At 39.1% G+C, this 15,832-nt stretch overlaps 1 protein-coding gene across 2 annotated transcripts in view; it reads left to right on the top strand.

The window, feature by feature from the left end:
• The window catches only part of TCP11L2 (t-complex 11 like 2), a 49,690-nt gene extending 36,982 nt beyond the window's left edge, over positions 1–12,708 (top strand). For both annotated transcript variants that reach the window (XM_063075232.1, XM_063075231.1), the window contains 4 exons: positions 640–827; positions 1,034–1,215; positions 5,308–5,480; positions 10,414–12,708. In XM_063075232.1, coding sequence (XP_062931302.1) covers positions 640–827; positions 1,034–1,215; positions 5,308–5,480; positions 10,414–10,658 — 788 coding nt within the window. In that variant the 3' untranslated portion in view covers positions 10,659–12,708. The remainder of the gene's footprint in view (positions 1–639; positions 828–1,033; positions 1,216–5,307; positions 5,481–10,413) is intronic.
• The last annotated feature ends 3,124 nt before the right edge of the window (positions 12,709–15,832 follow it).

The raw sequence follows: 15,832 nt of genomic DNA, 5'->3' as shown, positions 1-15,832 counted from the left end.
TGTAACCTGGAGTCTATTAATTTAATCAGATAGAATGAAAATTGTGGGCATGTACATACAAGCAAGCACATGCATCTTGGGAAAGACATAGCTGTAATCAGAGGAGTCCAGGACCCAAACGTGTTTAATAGTAAATGCCTTTAGTCTAAATACCTTCTCTGCACAAAATTCAAAATCTTTTATGAGCTGGCTTCTGTCTACCCATCCAATGCCATTTGCTCTTCCCTGTAGGTCTTTATGGACCAGCAATACAGATTGGCTTGTAGCATCCAGAATGTGCCATATGTTCTCTTTTCCAAGTCTCTGGGTTATTCTTCTTGCCTGGAATACCACCTTTTTCCACTGTCTACCTTTTACCTTCAGGTGTCACTCATAGATAGAGCTCTTCCTCTTAGACTCTTTTCTGCACAAATTCTGCTCTGCTCTCTCCACTCTCACTGTGCCTTCTAGCATTCACTGTGTTCTGTTAAAATTGTTAGTTTACAGGTCTGTCTCCCAGTCTGGACTATAAGCTCCTTGAGGGGTGTGGCTGTATTTTTTCATTCATGCCCAGCACCTAACATATCATCTGTCTTTTGGGATGCACAGATGAAGGGATCCATCAACTATAGGACAAATATGTGGCCTTTTCACTCGTAGGTGCTCTTGATCATACTACAGAATGGATAAAAGAATCTGTAAATGAAGAATTGCTCTCTGTTTCTGAGACTGCTTTAACTACTGGGGCCCAAAATAGCTCCAAGCCAAGCCTGAGCCCTACGCTGGTGCTAAATAACAGTTACTTGAAACTGCTACAATGGGATTATCAGAAAAAAGTATTACCAGAGGTAAGTGATTTCTTTTTTCCTTCCTCAAGTTTTGCAGTGTTTTAGTTCTTAAGTTCTAACTTTAAATCAGCTGATCTGTTTCATGTGGTTTAATGAATTTACTGAAATCAGATAAAAATGGGAGTTTGGATATGACATTGCTTGTTTTACAGTTTCATGTTATTGAACTTCCCTTTCTATTTTTGCATTTTAAATAAATATGCTAGACACTCATGACAGATGGAGCACGTCTTCAGGAACTGACAGATAAGCTGAATCAATTGAAAATTATTGCCTGCCTGTCCCTAATTACCAACAACATGATGGGTGCTATTACAGAAGGCCTGCCTGAGCTTGCAAACAGGTTAAAAAGGATTTCAGCTGTACTGCTTGAAGGCATGAACAAAGAGTAAGTTTGAAATGTTTGTATCTGCTCCCCGTTGTATTAAGGCTCTGCGTGTGTTTCAGAAAACGAGAATAACCTTGGACATCTGGATGTGATATTCAGGACTGTACTTTAGAAAAGCTTATCTTACGCCTTCTTTTTCTAGAATTTCTTTTAATATCTCTGAAGGCTTAGATGTCCTTTCATAGGAAGGGAGAGGTGTTTTCCATGACAAGTGCCAGGGTGAGGGTAGTATTTCCACTTACAGTGGGTGTGTGCAAGACCTTTTCTTTGACAGTGCTGTGGAAAAAACAAAACAGAAACCCACCAAGCTGTGTTTAGAATTGCCCTATCATAGAGGGCTTTCCAGGTTCAGTTGTTCTGACCCTATCATTTTTCTGCAGTGACATGTTTACTGACTTCACTGATCCACTCTGCAATGAAGTCTTTAGAAGTTGTGACAGTTTTGTCCTTCAGAGAGTGAAGGTTTTGTTTTCATTAAATTCATCTCATATCATACCTTTACCAAATGCTAGAATCCCATATAGGTTTTGCATTTAGATCTTCTCGTTGGAAATCTTGTCCAAGTCACACTCTGAATAAGATTTCAGCAGCACACATTAGTCTTCCAGAAGGAAGGGATATAATAGTTGAGGAAATAATTCCTGTCCTCTGTGGCTTTAGGGACATTCCTGGCTATGCTGTGGTTAGTCGTATGGACCAAACAATAATGTCAGAAGATCATATATTAATTTTGCCCACCAGTTTAGCCTAGCCTACCTTTTGCAATTAGACTTCAACTCTACTTTTGTTGGGGCACCCCTCTGCTCAAAAATCACCCTAGTCCCAAGCCTGAGGGCCTCTTCACCTTCAGAGCTTTCCTTGATCTAACCCAGGGGTTGGCAAACTTTTTGTGTAAAGAGACAGAAAATATTTTAGGCTTTACCAACCACATATAGTCTTTTTTTTTTTTTTTTTCGTATATTCTTCCTTGTATTTTTTTTAAACCTTTAAAAATGTAAAAAGCAATCTGAGCTTTGGGCCATATAAAAACAGGCCACAAGCCCATGGGCATTTGCCAACCCTTGATAGATCCCCCTTTACCTTCCTGGTAATGTTTCCTATTAACTCTTCAAAAATGTGACCTCCATTTAAATCAAGATGTTCTCCTTTCTTACTGCCTATGCAGTTACTCTGCTGACTCTGCTCCATACCTGCTCTTCTGTCATTGTTCTCCCTTTCCAGATTCTCATACATATTCCTCAAGATATAGCTCAAATCTTTCATGGAACTAATTCTCATTTATTTTTCTTTTTATTAATCCTTGTACAACTTACTTTGTCCCATACATGTTAACTTTCTTAATTGAGAACATGTTCCAGGTTTTTCCTTAGTAGCTTGCTGTAAAATACAAGAATAAAAAGACTGATTAATATTTTCCCTTAAAGAAATCCTGTACAAGTCAGAAAATTCCTAGTCTTGGTCAACGGCCACATGTTTCCATGGGTATTATATGAGTCAGCTCCTCATACTGGTTCCCTTTTCAGATGTTTTCAGGGGTATGTCCTCTTTATTTCCATCATTGAAGAGAGATACAACTATCCTCCTGTCCTCCCACCCATCAGTCAGTGTGCACATAAATTACTTGATAAAATTCTAGACTATTAAGAGCCAAAAGAAGCCCAAGTGGTTATATAATCCAAACTTCTCATTTTGAGCTGAAGCTTAGAGAGAAAATAGAACTTGCCATGGGCTGCAGAGCTAGAAAAAGGCAGACCAAGGCCTGAGCCCTGGCCTGACTGAAGACACTGACCTTTCTGCTGATTCTGCTGCTAACCTGCCAGGCTCATTCATTTCATATTCCAAGACCCAAGACCTATAATGAAAAGAAAAAAACCTTTTCTGATTTTGCAGTTGGTTTTACCTTAGCATTTCCCTATACTGGGTAACCTTTACTTTTTAGAAACTTTTATTTATTAAGCCTTTAGTGAACATACAGTGCTACTTAAGTATTAATATAAAGCATATGAGAATACTTCAAAAAGTTCATGGAAAAATAGAATTGAAATATAATACAAATATTTCCGTGAACTTTTGAAGTACCCTCATATGAACTTTATGGAGTATTCTCATATAAAAAGCGGTTATTATGACAGACTTTCAGGTCAGACAGACCAGGATTTAAATTCTAGCTCTGCTATTGACTTGTTATGTACACTTGAAAAAGTTTCTGAATCACTCTGAGCCTCACTTCCTCCCTTGTAACAAGGGAATAATAATTGTACCTACCTTGGAGTTGTGAGAACTTAACATGATTCGTGTGCAGCACTTCATACAGGTGTCTGGCACATAGTATGTGCTTGATGAATGTTAGCTGTTAATAACTAAGTTATTAAATCATCCTCTTTATAGTTTTATCTGGGTGTTTATCTGCCATTTTATTGGTTTGTTTAATTTTTTCCCCCTGTGTTAGGAAATGAATACAGTCAATTCTCAATTATCCCCATAATGGATGGGGTAATAGCATTCATAATAGAAAAAAGCAGGTGATCCCAAATAGACTCAGATGCCATTCATATTTGGTTTGATAATGCATCTTGAAAACTAGCAAAAGTTTTGCCCTCTTTATTGTGAATAGGAAGCCATGGCTTATGCTAAAATTTAATTTTTCATGTTACCTGAGAACTCACTGATTAAAAGCAGGAGAAAGCTAAGTCAGTACCTTGCAGTGGACAAAAAGTCAGGAGGTAAAAGTGTTGCCACAATCTACCCTTGGGTTGTAGAATCCCGAAGACAGGTCCAGTTGGGTTTCTAACAAATTCTAGTTAAGGAAGAACACCAAGGACTTATTTCTTACTGCTGTTAATGATGATAATAATGATAAACCATTTTTCTCTTTTTCTTCTTTCTGTCATTAAGCATTGACTATGTATGTGCCTGACGATCTGCTAAGAGCTGCTATAGACAATATAGCAAGTTTAGTGGTAAAGGGAGGATTTGAACCTAGGTCTGTGTGACATCACAGCTTATGTTCTAACTCACTCAGTTACATTGCCTCCTGTCATTGGGCCCTCTCTTATTCTTTAATGCCCAACTTTGCACAGAGTTATTTTAAAGATCCTTTCTGTGTAATGAGATATAATTTTTAATCATCATTCTTTAATGGTGAGGACCCAACAAATGCCCTTTCTAATCACCTCTTTTTTCTTACCTATTAAATAACCCACCCCTTAATTACTTTTTACAATTTTCTGGACTCCATATGTTTGGGATTATTCATCAATTACTTAAAAGTAATAATGGGAAGGAGCTCATTATCTTTGATCATGATCAGTCAAGAGTTTTAGGTAATTTGATCTCTGAATATCTTCGTTTATTGTTTCTGATTGGTGTTGTAGATTTACTGCTCAGGCACAGACAAATGAATTGATTCTACCTTATTTTCCAAGTACATAAAAAAATGTATGGGGTCGACCCCGTGGCTCACTCGGGTGAGTGAGGCGCTGGGGGCGCAGAGGCCATGGGTTCGGATCCCATATAGGGATGGCCAGTGCGCTCACTGGCTGAGCGAGGTGCAGGCGACACCGCGCCAAGGGTTGCGATCCCCTTACTGGTCACAAAAAAAAAAAAAAAAAAAAAAAAATGTATGAACGAATCTACTCAGACCAATAGGTTTATTTTAAGAAGTAAATTGGTGTTTTCCTTTCTGATAGCACTGCATGTAAGTGGAATTGCAGACTTATTTTCAGGGACCATATTTTTCTACCTATGCTTTCCTGTTTAAACAATGCCTACAGAATTGAGTGGTTTTAATCATTTAAAAACCTGCTACATATGAAGGTTGATAGTTGGGAGGAGTTACTATTTTCTAAGTTCATTCTAATAGAGATAATTATATTCTATATAAGAAAATTGGTAGACATCTGAAACAAGTTTTTTTTTTTTTTTTTTTTTTTTAAGATGACCAGTAAGGGGATCTTAACCCTTGATTTGGTGTTATCGGCACCACACTCTCCCGAGTGAGCCACGGGCTGGCCCAAGTTGGTGTGTTAAAAACAAAAAAGAATCTGATGAACTAAACATTTCCCTGATGGAATTTTGGTTTCTGTTTTATAGGACCTTTAACTTGAAGGAAGTCCTGAATTCTATTGGTGTTCAGACTTGTGTTGAGGTTAACAAGACCCTAATAGAGAGAGGTTTACCCACTTTAAATGCTGAGGTTCAAGCTAATCTTGTAGGTCAATTTTCAAGCATTGAAGAGGAAGACAATCCTATCTGGTCCCTGATTGGTGAGTCCTCATGGTTTTATAGATTTCTTCCTCAATTCATATTCTCTTTAACTTGCTGATTTTTTTTTTTTTTTTAAAGATGACCGGTAAGGGGATCTCAACCCTTGGCTTGGTGTTGTCGGCACCACGCTCAGCCAGTGAGCAAACCGGCCATCCCTATATAGGATCCGAACCCGTGGCCTTGGTGTTATCAGCACCGCACTCTACTGAGTGAGCCACGGGCCGGCCTACCTTGCTGATTTTGATTAACGTTAAGTGTCAGTAAAATTTTAGGCTTAAATACATCACCTGCTTTTGGAGGATGAATACTGAGAATATAAAGAAATGTTAATATTTTCAAAGGTCTCGGACTCACTACTGCTCTGTGTGTTATGCAGTGGGTGGGGGATGTTTTAGGGCCTGCCATTTTAACTGTCTAGCCAATAGATTTAATGGAGAAAATAACACAATGCTGCTAGTAATGTTAAAATCCTAGATCAATGCAATAATTCAAACCAGCTGGCAGTATGCTCACAGAAAGATATCAGTTCTGCTGTTAGCTTGCCTAAGGGAACTAAGGCCTTGTCGTGGTCAGGCTTAAAGAGACAATTAGGAAAAAAAGGCTGTGGAACTGGGAATCATAATGGGTAGGTTCTTTCTGTACTTGTTGGCCAGGAAAGTGACTATGTTGGTGTCAAGCTGTGTTGGTGAGTTGGGAAAATAGAGAATGTATCAGTTAGGACTTTTTCTGTCACCTGTGACAGAGAATCTAAACTTTTAAACTATCTTAAACAAAAGGGCATTCATTTTCTCATATAACTGAAAAGACCAAGCGTAGTACTGACTGTGGCACAGCTTAATCAGAGCTCAGACTTTGTCACCAGCACTATTTTCCTGTCTCTGTCTCTCAGCACTGCCTTCTTGTGGGCTGGCTGATTTCTCAGACTCTTCTCATGATAGCAAGATGGCTTCAGCTCCAGCCTACATCTTTCCAAGTTTAAGTCAAGCAAAAAAAAACACAAGGAGTCTGCCTCCCTGTTAACTCAGACAGTGACCCCATCACTGAGTCTCACTGGCTCCAGCTGGCCTGACTACAGGTCATGTCCCATTCTTGGATCAGTCATGCTAGCCAGAGGGGAAGGAGCTTAAGTCTGAAACATGTGTTCACTCCCTAGAGCTAGGATGGATCATTTTTACCTGTAACGCCTGATGAGAGTAGGAAAGAGATAGCTCCCCCCAAACAAAATCAGGGTACTGTGGCTATAAGAAGGAGGTTGGTGTGTGACAAAAAGAAGTGTCTGCTACAGAGGTTGAGGAATAAAGATTAGAAGGAAAGAAGGTGGAATTAGAATATATTAATATTCTAGGACTAAGATGCAAGTTTTCAAAGTACAGCATTGACTGCCCTAAGAATAAAAATACATTTTATTATTTACCTGGAGCTCTCAAATGGCTTCTCATCCTTATCCCTGGGGACATGGAATGTTGGGGATCCAGGCCACACAGGCTACTTAAGTGGCTCAAGACCTCACTCCCCCCACCCCCAGAAAATAGGCAGTGCTGTTTTTCACAGCACTGTAGGCTGCAGGAGAGTCTGCTGCTGAGAGGGGACAGCTGGTAACAGTAACAAACACAGCATAAACACAGCCACCTGTGACTGAGCCCTTGCCTATATACCTTCATATGATGACGTGCCTCTGTCCTTACCTGGGAGATTGTGTTCTTAGGAGGAAGAGGGGTAGAATGGGGACTGAGACACTGTCTAGCTGTCTCTGCCACATCCTGTTAGAACCCTACTAATGTGCAGGCCTTATGAGGACGGGGTGCACATTGTTCACTGCTATATCCCTGTACAATGCTGAGCCCTTAGATGAAATTTAATAAATGTTTATGGAATGAGTGAATGCATGGGAAACTGGGAGAGATTAAGAAACTCTTATGTGAGGTCACATAACTGCTGGAGGCAGAGTTGGGATTGTTACCTTGCCTGTCTGACTCCAGGGCTCATATTCCTAACTGCTCTAACTAGCATGTCAGTCAGAGCTGGAGCCCTGCTGCTTGTTGGCAGGGTGGCCAGAGTGTCAGAGTGTACTCTGTGCCCTGGCTTTAAAGATAAGGGAAGTACTTGCAATGTCAGGAGAGAGAGGGAAGCTGGGAGTCAGGAGATGCCTCTCAAACTCTGGAAAAGCAACTTTGGTTTACCCAGTTCTCCCCAGTCCAACTTTCCTGCCCTTTTGCAAATTGAAAGCATTTTTTAGTCTCATTCAAAGTATTGTTGCCTTAGCAACTGGAATGATTCACTTGAGCGTCTCTCTCCTTCCACTGTGGAAGTCAAGGACACGCCTTTGGCAGGGACTCTGTTTGGCTGCTCCTAACTGGACAGTATTTCTGTCACTTTAGTCTTGGCCTAAAAACCGACTCATCCTCAGAGGAGACAGACCCACTTGTCGACATAATAACAATTTTGAGAAGGTTTCATTCTTTAAACCTTCTTGTGGGAAAGTGTTTGGACCATATCTGTGATGAATATAGATTGGGCCTATAAGAGCCAGGCAACCAGTCTAAAGGGAAATTAGTACACAGTTACCTGTTAATTTTCTGCCTTCAGAGGAGTTACAATAAATTCAGCACTTCGATCCCTGGGACATAAGAAGGGCTTGACCAGTGTTAGCCATGGTTTTCCTTCTGGTTCAGGGTACCCATAGGCTGCCTTCTTTTGTTCTTAGTTGACATGCTATTTATTTACCAAAGGGATTACAATTCCTACAGTGTTCTAAACCTATTAAAAAGATCATTGGAAAAAGAGTTTCTTTCAAACCAATTTTCTTTCAAGTGTATACAAAAACCAGGTAAAAATTATTTGTGGATTATCTGTTATGTAGATTATTTGTATGTCTACAGCCATCTACATTTCTAAAAAGTAACTTGCAATTGTAAAAGTGGTATATTCATAATTTCTCTTTGTGGAAAAACTACAGATAAGGCTTAAGTCATCTTTGCCCATCTTCTCAGTCCCATTCCTCCCTAGCTCCCATTGTTTTCAGTTTGGTGTTTACCTTTATAGACCTTTTTCATCCCATTCTCACTTAAATTCAGTCAGCACTTATGATGTGCCTTCCACATGCCAGACCAAGAATATAAAGATAAAAAAAAAGTAGCCCTCACCCTTAGAGAGTCCACTGTCTAAATAGAGAGACACATTCTCAAGTGATGATAATGCATGCCATGATAGTCTGATAACAGATACTAGGGAAAGCCACAGAGAGGAGGTAACTATAGGCTTGGTATTGAAGGATGCTTCTGAGTCTGGGTAGAGATGAGATAGAAGGGCATTCTAGTAAGAATTCTGTCCAAGACATGGACACTTCACACTTTGAGTTCTAGGTCAGGTCTGTCTGGAATGCATGATTCTGGGGAGAAGTATTTAGAAATAAGAGTTTCATTAATGCCATAGTTGTGCATATTCAATGGAGTTTATTCTCCTTAGTAAACTTTATTATTTGTGAGGTTTCTGTTCCCAAAGCCAGAGAAAGCCCTTGAAGCAGCATGAGCTGTAGCAGGTCTAGTTTGTCCAGTACTAGTTGTCCAATACTATTGCAGTCTAACTTATGTATGCAACTGTACATTTTTGTGCAGTAGTCTCAAACTCAGATACATTGAAGCAGTGAAGCAGGAAGAGTAGGGAAAATGGCAAACTGGAATGCTAGTTGGGGTGGCCCTTCCTCAGTGCCTCCGGATTGTTGGCCGTGTGTGGGGTGACCATATCATTTATTGTCCAAACCAGGATACATTTGAGAGTGCTCTTTTTAATTATGCCAGGACAACAGGTGTACACTTTGACTCTCCTGGGGAACCTAGATGTGTGGTCACTCTTGCCATGTGATAATTTGGGACCCCTAGGATTGCCAGATCTCTAAATTTTTCAAGAGGAATCAAAAATATGGATTTCCGTGTGAAATCCCCTGATTGTAAATGGCTTCTGTTTAAAACAAACAAACAGAAAAAAAAAAAAAAAAAAAAAAACACTACATGGGCCAAACTGTCAATGCCAGTTTACAAACTCAGCTTTAGTGCACATAACTCTAATTGTGGACATTAAGGATTGACTTCTGTAAAGGATTCTCCCCTACTCCTCAAGGACTCTACATTTTTTGTTAGTCCACTATTGCTGCATAACAAGTTACTCCAAAACTCCATAGCTTAAAAAAAAAAGCATATATTATTATTCACAAGTCTGTGGGCCAGCTGGGTAGTTTGTTTGGTTTTGCTAGACTCACTTATGCATCTGTGGTCAGCTGTGGCTTGGGTAGGTAGCGCTGCTGATTTTGGCTGGGCTTTCTCAGGAATTTGGGAATTGGTTGGCTACAGGCTGATCTAGAATGGCCCCAAATGGAACAAACAGGTGTCCCTCCATTTGGTCTCTCATCCTCCAGCAAGTGCAGGCTTGTTCGTGTGGTTGTGGTAGGTAGAGAGAGCAGACATGACCATGTCTCTTGAGACCTAGGCATGGAACTGGCACTTCACTGCATTTTGTATAGGCCAGAGCAAGTCATAGGGCCAGCCCAGATTCAAAAGATGAGGCAATAGACTCCAGCCCTTGATGGAAGGAACTGCAAAGTCACCTTATAAAGGGCATGGGTACAGGGAGGGGTAAAGAATTGGGAACATTGCTGCAATCAACCTACTATAATTACTTGATTTTCTTTTTTAAAATTATGTACTTTAATAATGGGACAGATAAGGGCCGGCCTGTGGCTCACTTGGGAGAGTGTGCTGCTGATAACACCAAGGCCACGGGTTTGGATCCCTATATAGGATGGCCGGTTCGCTCACTTGGGAGAGCGTGGTGCTGAAAACACCAAGTCAAGGGTTAAGATCCCCTTACGGGTCATCTTTTAAAAAAATAAAAAAATAATGGAACAGATAAAGAGAGTTTTTTTTTTTTTTCCTTCAGATAAACGAATCCAGCTGTACATGAAAAGCATACTTTGTCTTCCAAGCCCTCAAAAATGCATGCCTCCCATGCCAGGAGGTCTTGCTGTCATTCAGCAGGAGCTAGAAGCTCTAGGCTCTCAATACGCGAGCATTGTGAATCTCAACAAACAAGTATATGGACCGTTTTATGCAAATATACTTCGAAAACTGCTCTTCAGCGAGGAGGCCATGGGGAAGGCAGATGCTTCACCTCCTACTAACTAAAGAGGAACTGACATTGGATAAGAGATTGGAAATCCAGCATTTGGTACCCAGGCCATTTCCATCAATGGCATTATAGATGTGGCACATTCTCAGTACTGTCTGTGGTGCAGCGTTAGCCCAAATCTGTAATCTAGTAAATATTAGCATTACAGAAGATGCACACATCATATAGACCTTTTTTGTGCATCATTTTCAAGTTTTAAAAACAGGTGTTTTTAATGACTGGAAACCAATTTGTAATTAATTATATTACCTATGTAATACTTATAAATGTTTTCTTAAGCTTTTATATTTGGCTTATTCATTCAACCCTTAAGGAGTTGTTTTTCCCATTTGTCACTGTCAAATCTAATGATTTCTAATTTTGGTACAACTTCTTAAAGGGTTGAAAGTTGTGAGAATAACCAAGGGAATTGATGTTTTGAATAAATGATGTGAAGTAAGAATAATTGTATTTGAAATGTACAATTACATTTTATTAATGTGTTATAGAAACTTACATAGTAAGTCCTCAAATATGCCAAATCACATTTTATAGTACCAATTGTCAGTATTTATTTAGAATTTAAATTTAATAAGTACACTTTTGTGCTGTCTACAAATTTTAAAGAAAACCTTTCTTGTTTGTTTAATGAAAATAGAAACAAATCCCTTCTAAAATTTTATTGTAGAGGTTGAATTAACCTGCTCTCTGAGAGAAACAATTTTGCACAAATATCTTAGTGAATGTCCTTGCATTTCTCAGGCCATTGGTAAGGTTTATATAAGATTTTAATATTTTTATGTAAGGCAGTTCTGCTTTGAATTGGTTTACTTGTAAGAAGAAGGGAAGTTAAGTAAAATGAGATCCCATTCTCCATGAAGTTCACATCTGAAAAAGAAACAGTTGAACTTTGGATTTCTTAAGCATGTAAATTAACTAGCAAATGCCTTTTGTGCTGCTTTAAATCTTTACCCTGTTAAGACCAAGCGTACTTATGCTCTTCTAAGTATCATTATCATTTGCTGTTCTTGAGCATTAAATCAAACCTAGCAAAGCTGGACACTAGTTATTATTGGGATTTTAGGGAAATCTTCTTATCTTGGAATTACATACTCCTTTTGGAGTGTTGAGGGAAGCACTACAGTTTGGCATACTCGGTCTAGAAAGTGCTTTATTTGCATAAAATGCATGTTTGATTATTTTGTTTTCTAAGGACTCACTGAGTTGTAGTAATTTGGTGGAGAAAATGGGTAGGAAGTAAAGAGGAGTGTTCCTTTTTCCCCCAACCTCCTTTTTCTCACCACAACCTCCACCATTATGGTGTTCTTTCATGATTTTACAAAGTACTAGGAAATGATTGTGTGAATAAATTATCTTCAGTGCAATTATCTTTGCATTTCAGGGGATCTGAAGAAATTCTGAATGTCGATTTTTTTTCACAATGCCCTATACATAAATCAACCATTCTATCTATTTAAGCAGCTTTGTGTACGTGGAATTTTATTTAAGAGTACATCATTGGTCTTACCCATTTTTTTCTTTCTATATTCACATTCTGCCCATTTTTTCCTCTTTTATTCACAGTCTGCTCATTTTTTCCTATGTTTAGAAACCATAAGGTGCTGAAGACTTTGGTTTTCATTTTCTCTTAAGCTGAAGTGGTTTTCAATTGTGCTGACTTTGGGGCATGGGTGGCAGAGAGGGTCTGACAGTAGAAAGGAAATATGCAGTCTGTTTTCTGTTGCTTTCTGAGGTGAATCATTTACTTAACAGGTGGTGCACTTTTTTATTATCAGATTGGAATCCAACTGATACTCTTTTATATACTTGATTATACTGCAGTTGCCAGCAGGAAAACAATGTGCAAACATTTTTAAAAACACATTTAAAATGAAGGGCATTCTGCTTCTTTGTTTTTTAAGTGGCAAAGTAAATTTCAATGTCTCAAATCTGGATTTATTAGGATTTTTTAATCATATTCCTTAGTATGTTGTTTATTTAGTTTTTACTTAAATGTTTACTTCTGCTTTTGAGGTTTTCCAAACATGGTCTTGTTTTGTATATTTGATTAAACACCATACACACATTTTATTTCTTCTACTGCTAAAACATGTATTGTGTGCACTCACTAAATTTTAAAACATTAAAAATTATTTCAAGACAGCCATTGTCTCTGTTTTCTAAACCACCTTTGGGTTGCTTGGGGCTGAAATATTGGACAATCCTTATTGTAGTTGTTCTAGAATAATTCTCATGCTGATTGGCAGAGCCTTCTAGACATCATGTTGTGTTCATTCACTCAGTCAGTCAGCAAACACCCATTGAGCACCTATGTGCCAAGAAATATCCCCACTGTGATACATAGATGATTAGGCAGATACTGTCCTCAACAATAAGGATAAACTTGTGAACAATTATAATGAAGTGTTGTAAGGGTTGTAAAGTGAGTACGCATAGTGCTAGAGGAAAAATTGTCAAACTCTATTTAATGGAGAAGAAAATTCTTAAGCTAAAACATGGAGGTTATGTAGGAACTTGCCAAGAGGCTAAGAAAGCAAAAAGCACAACAGGCCAATCGCACAATAAGTACAATTGTATGGAAAAGTCGTGAGCCCAGGGACCAGCATAAGGTAGAAGAGCAAAAGTGATAAGAGTGAAACAGGAAAGGTATAAAAAGGTTCTTGGATGCCATGCTAAAATTTATTGTTGTTGTTTTGTCCTGAAAGGAATAAGGAATCATTGAATCTTTTGAAACAGAAGGTTACATATTTATGTTTTGGAAAGATTTCCCTGCCAAAGAACACTTGGTGGTAGAATATTCCTATGTGCTGTGTATGCATACATGCACTCTTACATGAACACATGGGACAAGCAATGGAAATGGACTCTGGCTAGCAGAAGCAGAAAAGGAGTTTATTGGATGGGTATAAAGTACCTCACAGAGTCTACTTAATCTGGAAAATGGGTAGGAACCAAGGCAATGCAAGCTGCAGGAATCCAGCCAAGCAAGATTCAGTGCTGTGACATTAGAGGTTGATTTCTCAACTGTCCTTGCTGCTTTGTCTCATTTTTTAAAGATTTAAAGTCCCAATATCAATATTCAGTTGAGTGAGTCTGGGTTAAGTGCCCAGGCTTTAACTTATGGGGGATGGAATGAGGAAGTACTTGACTCTTACACTCCTGTGGTCCCACCAAAATCATCCAATTAGGGATTTCTCCGAAATCAAAGGGGTATGCTGAAGGACAGAAAGAGAAAAAGAAATCCACTGTAATGCACATTCATGAGGTCTTTAAAACTTGAATGTGAGAGATGTGTGAGGAGACCACCGACACCAGCAGTGTTTCTGAGAATGGTACGAAAGATGATTGAAGGAAGGGCATAGTTACACAAAGTCAACCTTTACTAGCATGTGTGGACAAACTGCTGAACAAATAGCTCCCCAGTCTCAGTGACCTCAGTACAAGCCCATTTCTCAAACTGTAGTTCAAAGCAGGGGGTAGGGTGGAATGGGGGGGGCCCTACTCCATTTAACCATCCAGGGACACACCCTCCATCCATCTTGTGACTGCTGTCCTCTAGACCTAAGTCTTCTCCATTCACTCAGCAGATGGGAAAAAAGAAAATTGCCCATTTCCACTCGTGTTGCCGCTGGCCAGAATTCAATCATGGGGCCTCATCTAACCACGTGGGAGGCTGGAAAATATGCCTAGGAGAAGGAGACTGACATGGTCATTGGTAAGCATTAGCACTCTTCACCTCGGATCCCTTCCGCTTCCTCAAATAAGCCCCAGTGAAACTTCTCTTCATAAAAATAGGTTTAAAATGATGTGCTTGCTCTGATATTTTGGAGGTAGCTCCCCAGAGCACTATGATGACAGGATTTTTGATGCCAGATCCAGGATAATCAATAAAGAGTTCTGTGGATGATTGGCAAAGTATGCCACGGACATGGGGAGTGCCACCTTTGGTGCAACGTATTCTTACTTCTTGCATCTTTCACAAATTAAAGTTTAGCTTGTTCTACCTCTGGGGATGTTAAGTTCTGATAATTTTCATTCATTGTTCAGTAAAAGTAGCATGAGTCTGAGAGTCACAAGACCTGAGTTTGAATTCACTCCTACTACTTAATAACTATATAAATTCAAGCCAGTCTTTTAATCTCCCTGACCTTTTTCTACCCTTCCCACCTGCCCTACTACCTGCCTACCTCTCAGAAATACTGTGAAGTATTTTTGAAAATCAAGTGAAGTATATTTGAAATCATCTGCAAACTCTAAAGCATAATGTAGCCAGAATAAATTATAATAACTGTAACTTATGAGTCCTAAATCTCTTTCAAGCTCCAAGGGGTTCTGGTATTTTGAAATGGGATAATCAAGTACTTGAGTACATAAGAATAAAATTGTCATATCTCATCAGAACCATGGTTCATTAAGCCCAATATTGTCATTGGCAGAGAAACGCAAGGGTATGTAGAAGGCCGTGGTTATTGTCCTTGATGTCAACTTCAAAGGCTGGTGACAAAACCCAACATGTTCCAGTTTCATTTAGTAATCAATTATGATTTTATCCTCCATGATTTAATCTAACCTTTCATAAAATGTATTTGTATTATCAACATGTGCCCTCTTGTTCTCTATTTTTGGAAGGAAGTTTTATCTTCATTTCTAAGCTTACTATGTTAGTCTCTCAGATTTCAAGGGAAAAGATCATGGGGATTTATTGTAGGGGTTTATGAAGATAAAAGGATACCCAGGAATCTGTCTTAGCAACTGCTCTTGTAGGTGTGGTGGAAAATGAATATAATTTTTGTCTTTTGGAATATAATAAAATAATAATAGCCACTGAGCACTTACCATATGGCAGGGACTACCCTTAAGCACTTTATATAAATTATCTTATATAACTGTACAACAAGCCATGAGACGGGTTCTATCATTACTTCCATATGTGCAAAACGAGGCTCGGGGACTAAAGAACTTGCCCGAGGTCAAAGACCTAGTAAGTGTATTTGAACCCAAGGAGTCTAACCCATGTGTGCTCTTTATTTGCTATCTTTGCTCCCCTGGTCATCCAATCAAAGTATTTCTCACTGTTGTGAAGGTACCAAATGCTGACTTAGCATTTACTCCTCAGCTTCTATTGCTGCCCTCCCTTTTGGTATGTCTTAATTAAAAATGTCCCAAGGGA

This window comes from Cynocephalus volans, chromosome 12, assembly GCF_027409185.1.
Source record: "Cynocephalus volans isolate mCynVol1 chromosome 12, mCynVol1.pri, whole genome shotgun sequence".
Lineage (NCBI taxonomy): Eukaryota > Metazoa > Chordata > Mammalia > Dermoptera > Cynocephalidae > Cynocephalus > Cynocephalus volans.
Note: the sequence above shows the minus strand (reverse complement) of the source record. Positions and strands in the feature narration are given on the sequence as shown.